Source organism: Vicia villosa, linkage group LG6, assembly GCF_029867415.1.
Source record: "Vicia villosa cultivar HV-30 ecotype Madison, WI linkage group LG6, Vvil1.0, whole genome shotgun sequence".
Classification (NCBI taxonomy): domain Eukaryota; kingdom Viridiplantae; phylum Streptophyta; class Magnoliopsida; order Fabales; family Fabaceae; genus Vicia; species Vicia villosa.
In genome coordinates this window covers 116388227-116401546 of record NC_081185.1, presented here as the reverse complement: position 1 = coordinate 116401546, position 13320 = coordinate 116388227, and the positions used below count along the sequence as shown (strand labels likewise).

The window sequence follows — 13320 nt, the reverse complement described above, 5'->3', positions numbered from 1 at the left end:
GGTTTTAAATTGCGATTGCGGCTGCGGATGCGGTTGCGGTCACTGCGGTTGCGGCTAAAATTCATATTTATGAACATAAAATATTATATGTTATTATTTATTTTCGATTTCACATTTCTTCTATTTCCCCTCTAAATTTTCATATATATCTCATTAATAATTCATCATCATTTTGAATATTACTAATATTTTTAAAATATATCTTAAATCTACGATATAATTAAAAAAAGAAGGTAGACCAAATAATTTTTACGAGCATTGCATAATCTTTTGCTGCCTGATGCGGTCTGATGCGGCTTGATGCGGCCGATGCGGTGCTATGATGCGGCCGTTGCGGTGTTATGATGCGGTTTTTATTGTGATTTGCAATCACACCGCAATTGCAGTCTGATGGGGATGCGGCCACTACCGCAACCGCAATATTGCGGCCGCATCAGGTGATGCGTGTGAATAGGAATTAGTTTAAATGTAATTATTTAGTGTAATTACCGATATAGCCCTGTAACCTTTATATATACGAGAAATAATAATGAGAAAAGTATCAAGCCAAGAATTGTTGACATGGTATCAGTAGGTTTTCGATCAAACCTGTGAGTTTTAGGTTAATCTTGGCTTTATTCAGCGACACCCCACTGGGTTGCTCTTGAAATCGTCTCGGTAGATCTCGTTTCTCGGTAATTGAAATCATCTCGGTTCTCGGTAATCTCTTCCAAGATTGCGATTCTAATCTCGGGTGCTTACAAATCGTGTTTGCTTTGATCGTGTTATCGTATCGGTGTCGGCAAGTATTCTGAATTAGGGTTTTGACTCGGTGTCAGCAAGTATTCTGAATTAGGGTTTTGACTTGGTGTCGGCGAGTATCCTGAATTGGGGTGTTGATTTGGTGTCGGCAAGTATTTTCTTCAGTGTTCCGTTGGTGTTTCTTGTTTCACGTTAACAAAATTGTTACGTTAACAAAATTGTTCTTAAGTCATCTCTGATATTATGGCTTCCAAAGAAGAGATAGATCATATTTGTGTTCGTTTTACCGGAAAGAATTATCTTGTTTGGGAATTTCAGTTTCGGATGTATGTCAAAGGGAAAGGATTATGGAGTCACTTGGACGATGTCTCTTTGGCGCCGTTAGAGACAACTGACTTAGATGCATGGGAAATAGAAGATGCTCAGATTATCACTTGGATTCTCGGTACTATTGATCCTCACATGATTAATAATTTGCGATCTTTTTCCACTGCCCAAGAAATGTGGAACTACTTGAAGCGTATCTATAACCTAGACAACGCGGCCAAACGTTTTCAGTTGGAGCTAGACATTGCCAATTACAAACAAGGCAATCTGTCTGTTCAAGAATATTATTCTGGTTTTTTGAATTTGTGAACAGAACACTCTGCGATTATACATGTTGATGTTCCCAAGAGTTCTCTCGCGGATGTCCAAGAGGTCTACAATACTAGTAGGCGAGATCAATTTCTCATGAAGCTTCGTGCAAAATTTGAGGTTGTCAGAGGTGCTTTGCTGAATAGGAATCCTGTTCCTTCTTTAGATACATGTGTTGGTGAACTTCTCAGAGAGGAACAACGTCTTGCTACTCAAGGATCCATGTCTCACGATGTTGTCATTTCTGAGTCTGCTATGTTTGCATATGCTCCTCAGAGTAGAGGTAAAGGTCGTGATATTCGACATGTCCAATGTTTCTCTTGCAAACAATTTGGACATTTTTCTCAGAGTTGCAGTAAGAAGTTTTGTAATTATTGCAAGCAGCGGGGCCATATTATCTCTTATTGTCCCACCCGTCCTCCACGATCAGCACAACGTTCGGTGCAAGCATTTCCTGCTAGTACAAGCTCTGCAGTTGGTCCTTCCATCACCAATCCATCTAATGGTGGTGCTCTCCAACCTGAAATAATCCAGCAGATGGTACTTTCCGCTCTTTCAACCTTGGGAATTCAGGGTAAGTCTTCGAATGTTTCCTGCCCGTGGTTTCTTGATTCTGGTGCATCCAATCACATGACAGCCTCTTCTGAATACTTGCACAATTTACATTCTTACCATGGTAATCAGAAAATTCAAATTGCGGATGGTAATGCTCTCTCTATCACTAATGTTGGTGACCTCAACTCGGATTTTCGGGATGTGTTTGTAGCACCCGGACTTGCTTCCAATTTATTATCTGTTGGTCAATTGGTTGATAATAATTGTAATGTAAATTTTTCTCGTGATGGTTGCCTTGTGCAGGAACAGGTGTCGGGGAAGGTGGTTGCGAAGGGGCCTAAAGTGGGAAGATTGTTTCCACTTCAGTTTATTTCTAGTCATTTATCTCTTATTTGTAATAATGTCTTGAATTCTTATGAGGATTGGCATAGAAATTTGGGTCATCCTAACTCTGCTGTTTTATCTCATTTATTTAAAAATGGTTTATTGGGAAATAAAAATGTAGTTTCTAATGCCTCTCTTTCATGTTCTGTTTGCAAATTAGCTAAAAGTAAAACACTTCCTTTTCTATCTGGTGCTTATCGGGCTTCCTCTTGTTTTGAAATGATTCATAGTGATGTATGGGGTATGTCTCCTGTAGTTTCTCATGCTCGCTATAAATATTTTGTCACATTTATTGATGATTATAGTCGTTTTACTTGGATATATTTTCTTCGGTCTAAATCTGAAGTGTTTTCTATGTTTAAGAAATTTCTGACATATGTTGAAACTCAATTCCATGAAAATGTTAAAAAATTTCGCTCTGATTCTGGTGGTGAGTACATGTCTCGTGAGTTTCAAGAATTTCTTCAACAAAAAGGCATTTTGTCTCAACGATCTTGTCCCAATACCCCCCAACAAAATGGGATGGCAGAACGCAAGAATCGTCATTTGCTTGATGTGACCCGCACTTTACTTCTTCAAGCTTCTGTACCACCCCGATTTTGGGTGGAGGCTCTTTCCACAGCTGTCTTCTTGATCAATCGTCTTCCTTCTACGGTTATTGATCTCGATTCTCCTTTTTTCGTCTTTTTAAAATTCAGCCTAATTATAATGATTTACATACTTTTGGATGTGTTTGTTTTGTTCACCAGTTGCACCAGTTGCCAAAATGACATCTGTTCGTACAGTACTCTCTATAGCTGCTTCTAACGGGTGGGCTCTTCATCAATTAGATGTGAAAAATGCTTTTCTTCATGGTGATCTGGCGGAAGATATTTATATGACTCCTCCTCAAGGTTTATTTCCGTCATCTAAGGGTGTGTGCAAGCTCAAACGCTCCTTATATGGTTTGAAACAAGCACCTAGAGCATGGTATGAAAAATTTCGCTCCACTCTACTTGGGTTTTCCTTTACTCAGAGTCAGTACGACTCTTCTCTATTTATTCATAGAACATCTACTGGAATTGTCCTACTTCTTCTGTATGTTGATGATATGATTATTACTGGTTCTGATCATGCTTCCATTCAAAGCCTTAAACAGCAGTTACAAGCAGCGTTTCATATGAAAGATCTTGGTAATTTGCATTATTTTCTTGGTCTTGAGGTTCATTCTACATCCAAGGGCATATTCCTCCATCAACACAAGTATGCCACAAATTTAATTTCTATGGCTGGTCTGCAATCGGCTAATCCAGTGGATACTCCTCTTGAGGTTAATGTTAAATATCATCGTGATGATGGTGATCTGTTGCATGATCCCTTATTGTATCGTCAACTCGTGGGTAGCCTTAATTACTTGACTATTACTCGCCCTGACATATCATTTGCTGTTCAACAAGTAAGTCAATTCATGCACTCTCCTTGCCACCTTCACTTGGCAGCAGTTCGTCGTATAATTCGTTACTTGAAGGGAAGCTCTTATCGTGGTTTATTCTTTCCTGCTGGAGTTCCTCCTAAATTGAGTGCTTATAGTGATGCCGATTGGGCAGGGTGCCCTGATACTCGACGATCTGTCACTGGTTGGTGCATGTTTCTTGGCTCTTCATTGATCTCATGGAAAAGTAAGAAACAAGCGAGAGTCTCTAAATCTTCTACTGAATCTGAGTATCGTGCCATGTCTGCTGCTTGTTCTGAAATAATTTGGCTTCGTGGTCTTCTGGCTGAACTTGGATTTCCTCAAATAGAGCCAACTTCACTTTATGCTGACAATACAAGTGCCATCCAAATTGTTGCGAATCCTGTTTTTCATGAACGCACCAAACATATTGAAGTTGATTGTCACTCAATCCGTGACGCTTATGATGACAGAATAATATCACTTCCTCATGTCAGTACTCAGTTGCAGATTGCAGATATTCTTACCAAGGCTGTTCCGCGTCCACGTCATCAGTTTCTTGTTAGCAAATTGATGCTCATTGACAAGCAGCATCAATTTGAGGGGGGATGCGAATAGGAATTAGTTTAAATGTAATTATTTAGTGTAATTACCGATATAGCCCTGTAACCTTTATATATACGAGAAATAATAATGAGAAAAGTATTAAGCCAAGAATTGTTGACAATGCGGTCCGCAATTTAAAACCATGGTTGCACGTTGAAAACGCCAAGTAGCAAAATCGGGATTAGAGATGAGAGAGAGCCATGATTTACAGACGCACATGCAACGTAATAAGATTTTCACCGGCAATCTCAACAAAATTTCAATTATCAGTTCATGAGGAAGACGAACGCTATCCTCTGACATCTTGAAGAGGAAAATGCATTCGAGTCAACGATCAATTTGTGGTAACTAAGCCGACTTGCAAATAGTTGCAAATAGGGTTTGTGCAGGGCATAATAGTACCCGAGAAATAGTGCCATGAAAACCAAATAAATGTATTCTAGAAAATTTAATTTTATTTAAAATTTAATTTAATTTCTTATTGAAGTCATAAAGTCCTTGGTTGTGATAATGAGGAGACAGAAAATTTTATTTTTATTTTTAATTTAAAAAAATTATAATTAATTGTGCATGAAATTACTATGTTTATGTCCACCTAAACATAGTAATTTCATGCACAATTAATTATAATTTCAATTATCAGTTCATGAGGAAGACGAACGCTATCCTCTGACATCTTGAATAGAAGTTTTGTCTTTCTCGTTTCAAGGATTGGTCGGGATAGGTTGCATAGAAGTTTTGTCTTTCTCGTTTCAAGGATTGCTTGCCTCTCTTAGAGAGGGGTGGATCAATTTGTAATTCCTTCGTGTTATAGTATTATTCTTGTGTTTCATAGCCATGATTATCGTGTCTCCCCTTGTCCCCTTGTCCCCTGAACCACCTCCTTAATGAATTATGGCTTTAATGCGATCATAATGGCTATTGAAAGGCGGCGTCCTTTGGCGGGTTGGAGTATCAGGATCCACTAAAGTCTTGGTAGACTGGTATCCGACCTAAGTGTGGGCGAGGCGAAAACCCTAGACGTGACAGACGTATGGTATTTCTCTGAATGTACATAGCCCCCCAAGCGTGAGGCGTTGCGAAGCGCTTAAGTTGGAGCGTCTTAGTGTACAAACCCAGAAAGTACTCATATGAATGTACATATCCCCCCAATCGCGAGGCGAGGCGGGGTAAAGCGCTTAAGTAGAAACGTCTGGGTGTATAGCATATATTGTTCTCCTGAATGTACATATTCCCCAAGCGCGAGGCGTGGCGGGATGAAACGCTTAAGCTATAAAAAGGTATGCAACGTCATTGGTTTCAAATAATAGTGTATTTAATTTGTTTGTTTGGAACGCCTTCTCAGAGGTTGCTCCGTCCACATAGGACTTGCCACGTCTTCTGACAACGGTGGTTCTCAAGGAGACTTTTCGTGTAACCCTTATGATTTTTTTATGGGGGTGTGCGTTATCACTACCCCTAATCAATCTAGGGGTAAGGCCTCGTGTATGCTCCCAACGCTTATATAGATCATTCTCTTCATTTATTTCTTCTTCCCGGCTGTTCTTATTTTTAAAAGTATCAAGACACTTCTCATGTATTTTTCGGTCGTGCCTTTCTTCGTGTGGTTAGGTAATATATCATAACTTTTCCCTATTTGTTCTTGAATTTTATTATATTCTAAAACAATGGTCATTATTCGTGAGTGTGACGAGAGGGGTAATGCGGTTGCCCTGCGTAGTTCCTCTAAAAGGCGTAAGCTAATAGGGGATTATGTTAATACATTTAACGCTAGGGCAGACCTCGTTGATTGGGATTTTATCAATGAGGAGCTCTACGATGATTTCGTCGGTTGCGATTTATCCTCTGATTCTGAATCATCGTCCTCTTCTTTAGGTTTGGTCGATATCACCATGGAGGTTCCTCGCTCAGCCTTTGATCCCTTAGTTTGGGTCCACAATTCTCTGTGGTAAAGCATGGGGCCCATTGAGAGTTTTAGGGAGGGGCGTGAAATTTCTTACACCGGCGAGGAGAGTGACGTCATTTTGGAACCTTGTGTCTCCGACGAGAAGATCTGTACTTACCACCCTCAGGGGTTTTCCCAAGAGTATTTCTACTGTTATGAGTGTATGTTGGGACCTTTGGACGATACTTAACGTTGCCTCAACGTAAATCCTACTAAATAGTCGGGGTTTGTAAGGGCGTTCAAGATTATCTGTGGTGCCTTGGGTGTGGAATCCACCTTAGGCGTCTTCTTCTCTTTTTATGAGTAAAAAGGCGTGGGACGTAAAGGTTGGATCTCACTGGCCGAATTGCCAGGCCGGGCTATTTTCCAAGTGCATTCTTCGAATTTTAAATATTGTAAAGATAATTTGTGTCGAGGAACAATTTCTGCCTTGGAGAAAGAGCTAGCCGACTTGAAGGTGACAAGGAAAGCTTCAGAGGATGACCTGCAGCGCAAGCTTGGTGACTTTGAAAAGGAAAAGGAGACCCTTCAGGCGGGTTTGGCGAGCCGTGATGCCAAAATTGACAGTCTGAAATCCAAGATGGAAGCTGTTGCGATAGATAACTTATTGGCTGGGGATATCGCTTTTGACAAAGCAAAAGAGCAAGTCTTATTTCTGCATCCTTCCCTTGACTTGTCCGAGCTGGGTTATTTTAAGGTGATCAAGGACGAGAAGTTGATGTTGGAGGAAAATTCATAAGGGACTCCGTTGAGGGAAGTGGAGTTGGATCAGAATCACCTCTATGATGTGACAAGTGATAATGCTCAAGGTGAAGAAGACGGGTCCAAACCCGACGGTGCGGTTGTCCAAGACTCGCTCAAAGAGGGTGCCTGATTGTTTACAAATCCTCTGTTTTGATATTTTGTGTTTAAAAACCAAACCAAGCAAGTCGGGAAAGATTTTGTGAACAGGTTTGGATTGAGCTTGGTTTTAAAAAATGGATATAATACAAACTTTAAACTTGTTTTTAGCCTTTAAATATTTAACATTACTGTAAAGCAATCTGGTTAGCCTCTGGTGTTTCGTGGATAAGGCGAGCTTATTTTGTATTTTACTATTTGTACGCTATTATGGATACGTTTCTAATCTCATTTTTCCCTTTTGCAGAGAGGATGTCGAACTTGAACATCAAGGAGAAGATGGTGTTGTTGGCGAAGGCGAGGGCTCTGAGGGAGGATCAGGGCGCAAGAAAAAGTGACCTAGAGGGCGTTCGCATCTGGGTACCAAACATTACTAAGAAGAGGAATATTGGTGTTAAAGACGTGCATTAGCATACTCCGGCCTCCCTAAGTGATACTCTGACTCCTCAGCCTTCTACGAAGAAAAACAAAGGAGTTTCGGGAAGGAAACTATCGGATGATGCTGGAAAGAAACCCATGGGGGTGTGCCTAGGCCGCCCCTAAATTCAAGCTGGAGTGTTTCGCGGGGGAGGCATGGGTGTCCTCAAAGGCAAATGTTGATCCTGACGAGCCTCACTTCTGGGCGCCTACATTTGATGAGCTTCGCTATTTATATAAGCACCTGAAGGTTGGGGTGACGTGAAGAAAGCCCAGTTAGTGGAGTCGGTAAGACTGACTCGTCATCTCGTTACTCATCTGATGAAGGTTTTCGTGCTTGGTGGGGCAATTTTCGAGAAGTTTAATTCCCTGGAGGTGTGCGAAGAGTCCCTGAAGAAACAGGTGCGAGGATTGGCTGAAGAGTGTGATTTTCAAAAAGCTTTGTTAATCTCTTCTCAGGAACACGTTTCAGCCTTGGAGAAAGAGTTGGCCGACTTGAAGGCGACAAGGAAAGCTTCAGAGGATGACCTGCAGCGCAAGCTTGGTGACTTTGAAAAGGAAAAGGAGACCCTTCAGGCGGGTTTGGCGAGCCGTGATGCCGAAATTGATAGTCTGAAAGCCAAGATGGAAGTTGTTGCGATAGATAACTTGTTGGCTGGGGATATCGCTTTTGACAAAGCAGAAGAGCAAGTCTTATTTCTGCATCCTTCCCTTGACTTGTCCGAGCTGGGTTATTTTAAGGTGATCAAGGACGAGAAGTTGATGTTGGAGGAAAATTCATAAGGGACTCCGTTGAGGGAAATGGAGTTGGATCAGAATCACCTCTATGATGTGACAAGTGATAATGTTCAAGGTGAAGAAGACGGGTCCAAACCCGACGGTGCAGTTATCCAAGACTCGCTCAAAGAGGGTGCCTGATTGTTTACAAATCCTCTGATTTGATATTTTGTGTTTAAAAACCAAACCAAGCAAGTCGGGAAAGATTTTGTGAACAGGTTTGGATTGAGCTTGGTTGTAAAAAATGGATATAATACGAACTTTAAACTTGTTTTTAGCCTTTAAATATTTAACATTACTGTAAAGCAAGAATTGGATCAACTACTTTGGCAAGTTAGCTACCGAAACATCAAGTGCAAATGGCCAACAAAATCAACAATCAAAGTCAATAAACTAAATATAGGAGCAATCCCTAACATTCGAGAACTTGTAATACATATATTTCAACAACTTATTGAACAACTACATGTTTCACTATTATCAAATACTCAGTAGTTCATGAAAACTACATTTATATAAGAGCACCTTATTGATTTAGTCTTTCAATTACCAACACAAGCTGAAACAACTTTTGTTAATCTAATATTATATCTATATTAATTAATTTCGTTAAAGCCAAACCACAATCAAGTAAAGAGTGACTCCAACCGAACTGAGTTAGTCATTGTTTCATTGATACCCACCTTTTGATACCTAAAACTGATTGAAAAAATGCATTGAAGTAGCAAATATATATAAGAAAGCAACTTGAGTAAAATTAAGGGATAATAGGTATTTAACCCCCTATCATATAGCGAGATTCGATTTACCCCCCTATTAATATTTTTTTTTGGATTACCCCCTTGTATTTTTAGGGTACCCCCTAAACGTGTAAAAAACGGTGAAAAACCAGGGGGTAAATCAAAAAAACAAGTTTACAGGGGGTCCTAGGGGGATAAATCATAGAACTTTTCATATTTCAAGGGGGTAATCCAAAAAAAAAATATTAATAGGGGGTAAATCGAATCTCGCCTATATGGTAGGGGGGTTAATACCTATTATCCCTAAAATTAAAAACATTGCAGTGCAGGCTTTAAATTTAACCTGCATAAATTTCATTAGAGTTGTCATTGGAGAACTCCAAACCCATTGTAAACAGGTTATTGTTTTACAAATATAAGACCCATAACTAAGAAGTCTCAAAATTATTCTCTTTGTACATTTGAACCCGTGAAACAAAACAAACCCATATACATTAACATTTAGGAGTAAAAACTCCAACTTATCTAAAGTAGAAAGCACAAATCAGCGAATAACATTACAATAACAAATTCAGGTTAAATTAAGTGTGTAAATAATTCAGCATGTACTCCAAACACATTCTAATATACACTCTTCATGAAAGCATACATTCCAAAACAGAATTAGTATATGACATATTTCATTAAATTATTGAAAAAAAAACCTGCTTCATGAAAATTTCAGTTATATATATATATATATATATATATATATATATATATATATATATATATATATATATATATATATATATATATATATATATATATATATATATATATATTTCAGCTATTTATTGAACAACAGCCACTGAAGCAACATCTGCTAATCACACTAAAATGCATTGCCTTAATCAAAGGCAATGCTCACTTCACTAACAATCCTCCTTCACATCCTCGTCCACTTAAAAGTTTCAACAAAATAACCCCAAACACATAAAAACCACTTTCCTTAGAATCCCAACCAGGCCAACACCATCACTTCCTTCATTCCAATATTCGTCCTCCATACGAAACAACCTAACCTCTCTTCTCTACTGTCCCAAATAATTAAGTCCATAATAAGAAATCCTAGCACAAATATTAGAAGACTTAACAAAACCAAAACCATGTATAATGTTTGACGAGTCTAAATTAATACAGTTTGGCAGTTTTCAATGAGATGGACTGATATAATTTGTTAATTAATTAGGCGGAGCTTAAAAGTGTGGTTCAGCATGGGTACTGGTTTGTTAGGGGGTCAATTGCTAACTAATCATCCCAGCTTAAAATTGATTTCATATCATCAACAAATTCTGTATCAAGTCTTCAAACAAAATATTATTAAAAGAATGGAAGGTAACACATTATTTTGGGAATCAATGGAAGTAAACAAATTGCTAATATTAACACAGAAATAACATGTAAAATATTGCAAAAAGAGAAAACATAATGATGGAATAAGATAAAGATGATGAAGTTCTTGCACTAACTCTACTCTCAATCTGGTTTTGTCTTCATGAAGTATCACTATTCTGCCTATCAAATCTCATGCTTCATGATATGGATATCATCAATAAAAGGGTAAATGCAAATACTTCACAATCATATTCTTGTTTGTTATCAAGAGTCATCTAAAGCTTGCCCAATACCACTAGGGAGTGAAAGTAGAGACTCTGTATATACCGTCATTTGGGATCTTTGAAAGTAAAAGTTACCATAATAGTGACACTCTAGTAGCTTTCCTTTGTCATTAAACTTGACTAATCCACCACAACCACCACGAACTGTTCCAACTATATCGCCACAGTTTGTAAAACATAATGGCGAAAAATCTTGAGTGGGATGAGAAGAAAAATGAAAAGTCCTAGTCCAAGATGAATGCACTTTATATTCTTGCATGACCCATATCTCAATTGTATTCATATCCATATTCCATGTACTAATAAGTCCTCCAAGTACCCACAAATCAAATTCTATAAAAGAAGGGTTACTAACACGAAAAATAAATTCATCCGGCAGAGCTATCTCTGACATTGTCATATCCTTTAAATCAAAGGCAATAATAGCATACCTTGTAGTCTCATAATTATAACCCAACCAATGAATAACCCCATTCAAGAGCAACCCGGCTTTAGGACCATCTACACCTTTAGGAATAATCCTATAAGGAAAATGAGAACCAGACTCGATTTGCTTCCACTTGTTAGCTCTCAATGAGAAAATCGCTAAGTCAACAGACCTATGTGTCGGATCATAGGTGTACTCGTAGGACCCAAAAACTACTAAGTAATCATCTGTTGACGGGTCGTATCCGAAGCCATAAAAATGCATGATGAAAAGATGATCATTGGAGGCAATAGTTATAGGAGAAGCAGGTATGTGTTTCTTCACACCAGTGGATGGATTCCATAGGTAGAAGTATGAGTCAAAGTGCAAAAACAGAAACCCTCTACAGGAACCAACAATTTCACAACACGTTCGGAGATGCAAAATATCAAGGCTTAGGGAAGAATATGATGAATCATGGTTAAGTGATGCATCAAAATCTATAGATAAGATTTCAGGAACATCAAAAAAATTGTCTAGGAACACAAGTCTATTGGTAGGCGGTGAGGCTGCAAGTTGAAAATGTGAAGTACCAAAATCGGGATGAGAGATAAGGGAAAGCCATGACTTACAGACGCACTTGCAGCATAATACAGTCTTCACCGGCAACCTCAACAAGATTTCCGTTATCAGTTCCAACGGAAGATGCACACTCTTCTTAGCCATTTTGAAGAGTAATCGATGACTCAGAATCAGCAATACTGGGGAAATATTGGAAGAAGACGAAAGAAATAATAGCTTACATAAACCCTAGTTAATAGTTAGGGTTTCTTATGTTAGCTTATCATTTTATATTACTGAGCATCCTCTCCTTGTTTGGTCCTTCACAAAAACTACTAACCCCAAATTAATCTCTCAAAAAAAAAATCGATTTAATTCCTTACAAAATTTAACTCAATCATATTAGTTACTCTGTTAATATTTTTTTCAAATCAGTTTTCTTCCCTACTTTTAAACTGTGACTCAACTATTTGAATAGATCATATGCCTTTTCCAATAAGCCAATGAACATTAGTGAAAGATAGTTCTTCTGATTTGTAGTTTAAACCTGGGACCTTTTAACTTACAATTTTATCTACAAAGTTCAATAATAGATTTATATCCCATGATTTGTCATGTTTAACAAGTAACTTGTCATTTTAAAAACAAAAACATCGTTAGTTAATTTTAGCAAAGTTGTATATTCTAAATTATTAAGTTAAGTATTTTTCATTAAAAATTTTAAGTGAATTTTTTTTTTTGCATAACTTTCACATCATATTTTAAAAAAGTTTTTGAGCAATCTAACTTATATTCATTTGAATTGATCATTCGAAGAGAAGATAATTCTATGTATAGAGTTTGATATAAATACAAAAACGCCGCACAAATCTATTATTCAAATTCTGTTTTGTTCACTAAGTGTAAGTGATCATTGTATTCAAGTGAAAATGTTGTGCTTTTTCTTGTGTGTTGTAGAACCAAAAGGTGGTATGCCTTTGTGATTATGTTATATATTTAAGAAAGTTAAGTGGATCAACTGTAACAACTCTGATATAGTGAAATCTCTCACAGGGTGTGAGGATAATAGAGTACCCTTGTTTGGAAAGGAGAACCAGGATATATATTGGTGTTCTTTATTTTTCTAGATATATTTTCATTGCTTTAACATTCATAACAATTACGGAAAAATAAGAACAATATTGGCAACATTTATAATCGAAAAAATTTCACTAATACCGGTTAATCTAATTAATTCACTCTCCTCTTGGATTACTTTTCATATTTACAGTAAAATGACTACCATTTAATTTGAAATGACTTGGGTTTGTAACCCCACGGTTACATGTTATATATTTTTGTTTTAAATTCAGAATTGTTTAATATTACTATAAATCTTCATAATTATTTGTCACTAATGTACATTGCCTTAGTAGTAAGGGTGTGTTTGTTTCAAGTCATAAAATAATATTCCTTGGAATTATATTCCTGAGAACATTAATCCTAGGAATAATATTTTCACTTATGTGTTTAGACAAAAATTAAAGTTCCTAGAAATGTTTACAAATTAATTTAAAACA

The 13320-nt window shown here is 37.6% G+C and overlaps 1 protein-coding gene across 1 annotated transcript; it reads right to left on the bottom strand.

Annotated features, from left to right (window-relative positions):
• Window positions 1–10774: 10774 nt before the first annotated feature.
• LOC131614465 (F-box protein CPR1-like) lies at window positions 10775–11926 on the bottom strand. The gene is made up of 3 exons (XM_058886043.1): window positions 11869–11926; window positions 11648–11811; window positions 10775–11572 (listed from the first exon to the last, which is right to left on the bottom strand). The coding sequence occupies exons 1-3, from the start codon at window positions 11924–11926 to the stop codon at window positions 10775–10777; spliced, it is 1020 nt and encodes a 339-aa protein (XP_058742026.1).
• Between the last annotated feature and the right edge of the window lie 1394 nt (window positions 11927–13320).

What these genes read in the sequence shown, in the direction of transcription:
- LOC131614465 (XM_058886043.1), bottom strand. Translation starts at nt 11,926, where the DNA reads ATGGCTAAGAAGAGTGTGCATCTTCCGTTGGAACTGATAACGGAAATC. An exon ending in AACGGAAATCTTGTTGAGGT is followed by an intron (nt 11,812 to 11,868) that starts TGCCGGTGAAGA and finishes GGCTTTCCCTTA; the next exon opens with TCTCTCATCCCGATTTTGGT. An exon ending in ATTCTTCCCTAAGCCTTGAT is followed by an intron (nt 11,573 to 11,647) that starts ATTTTGCATCTC and finishes TTTGACTCATAC; the next exon opens with TTCTACCTATGGAATCCATC.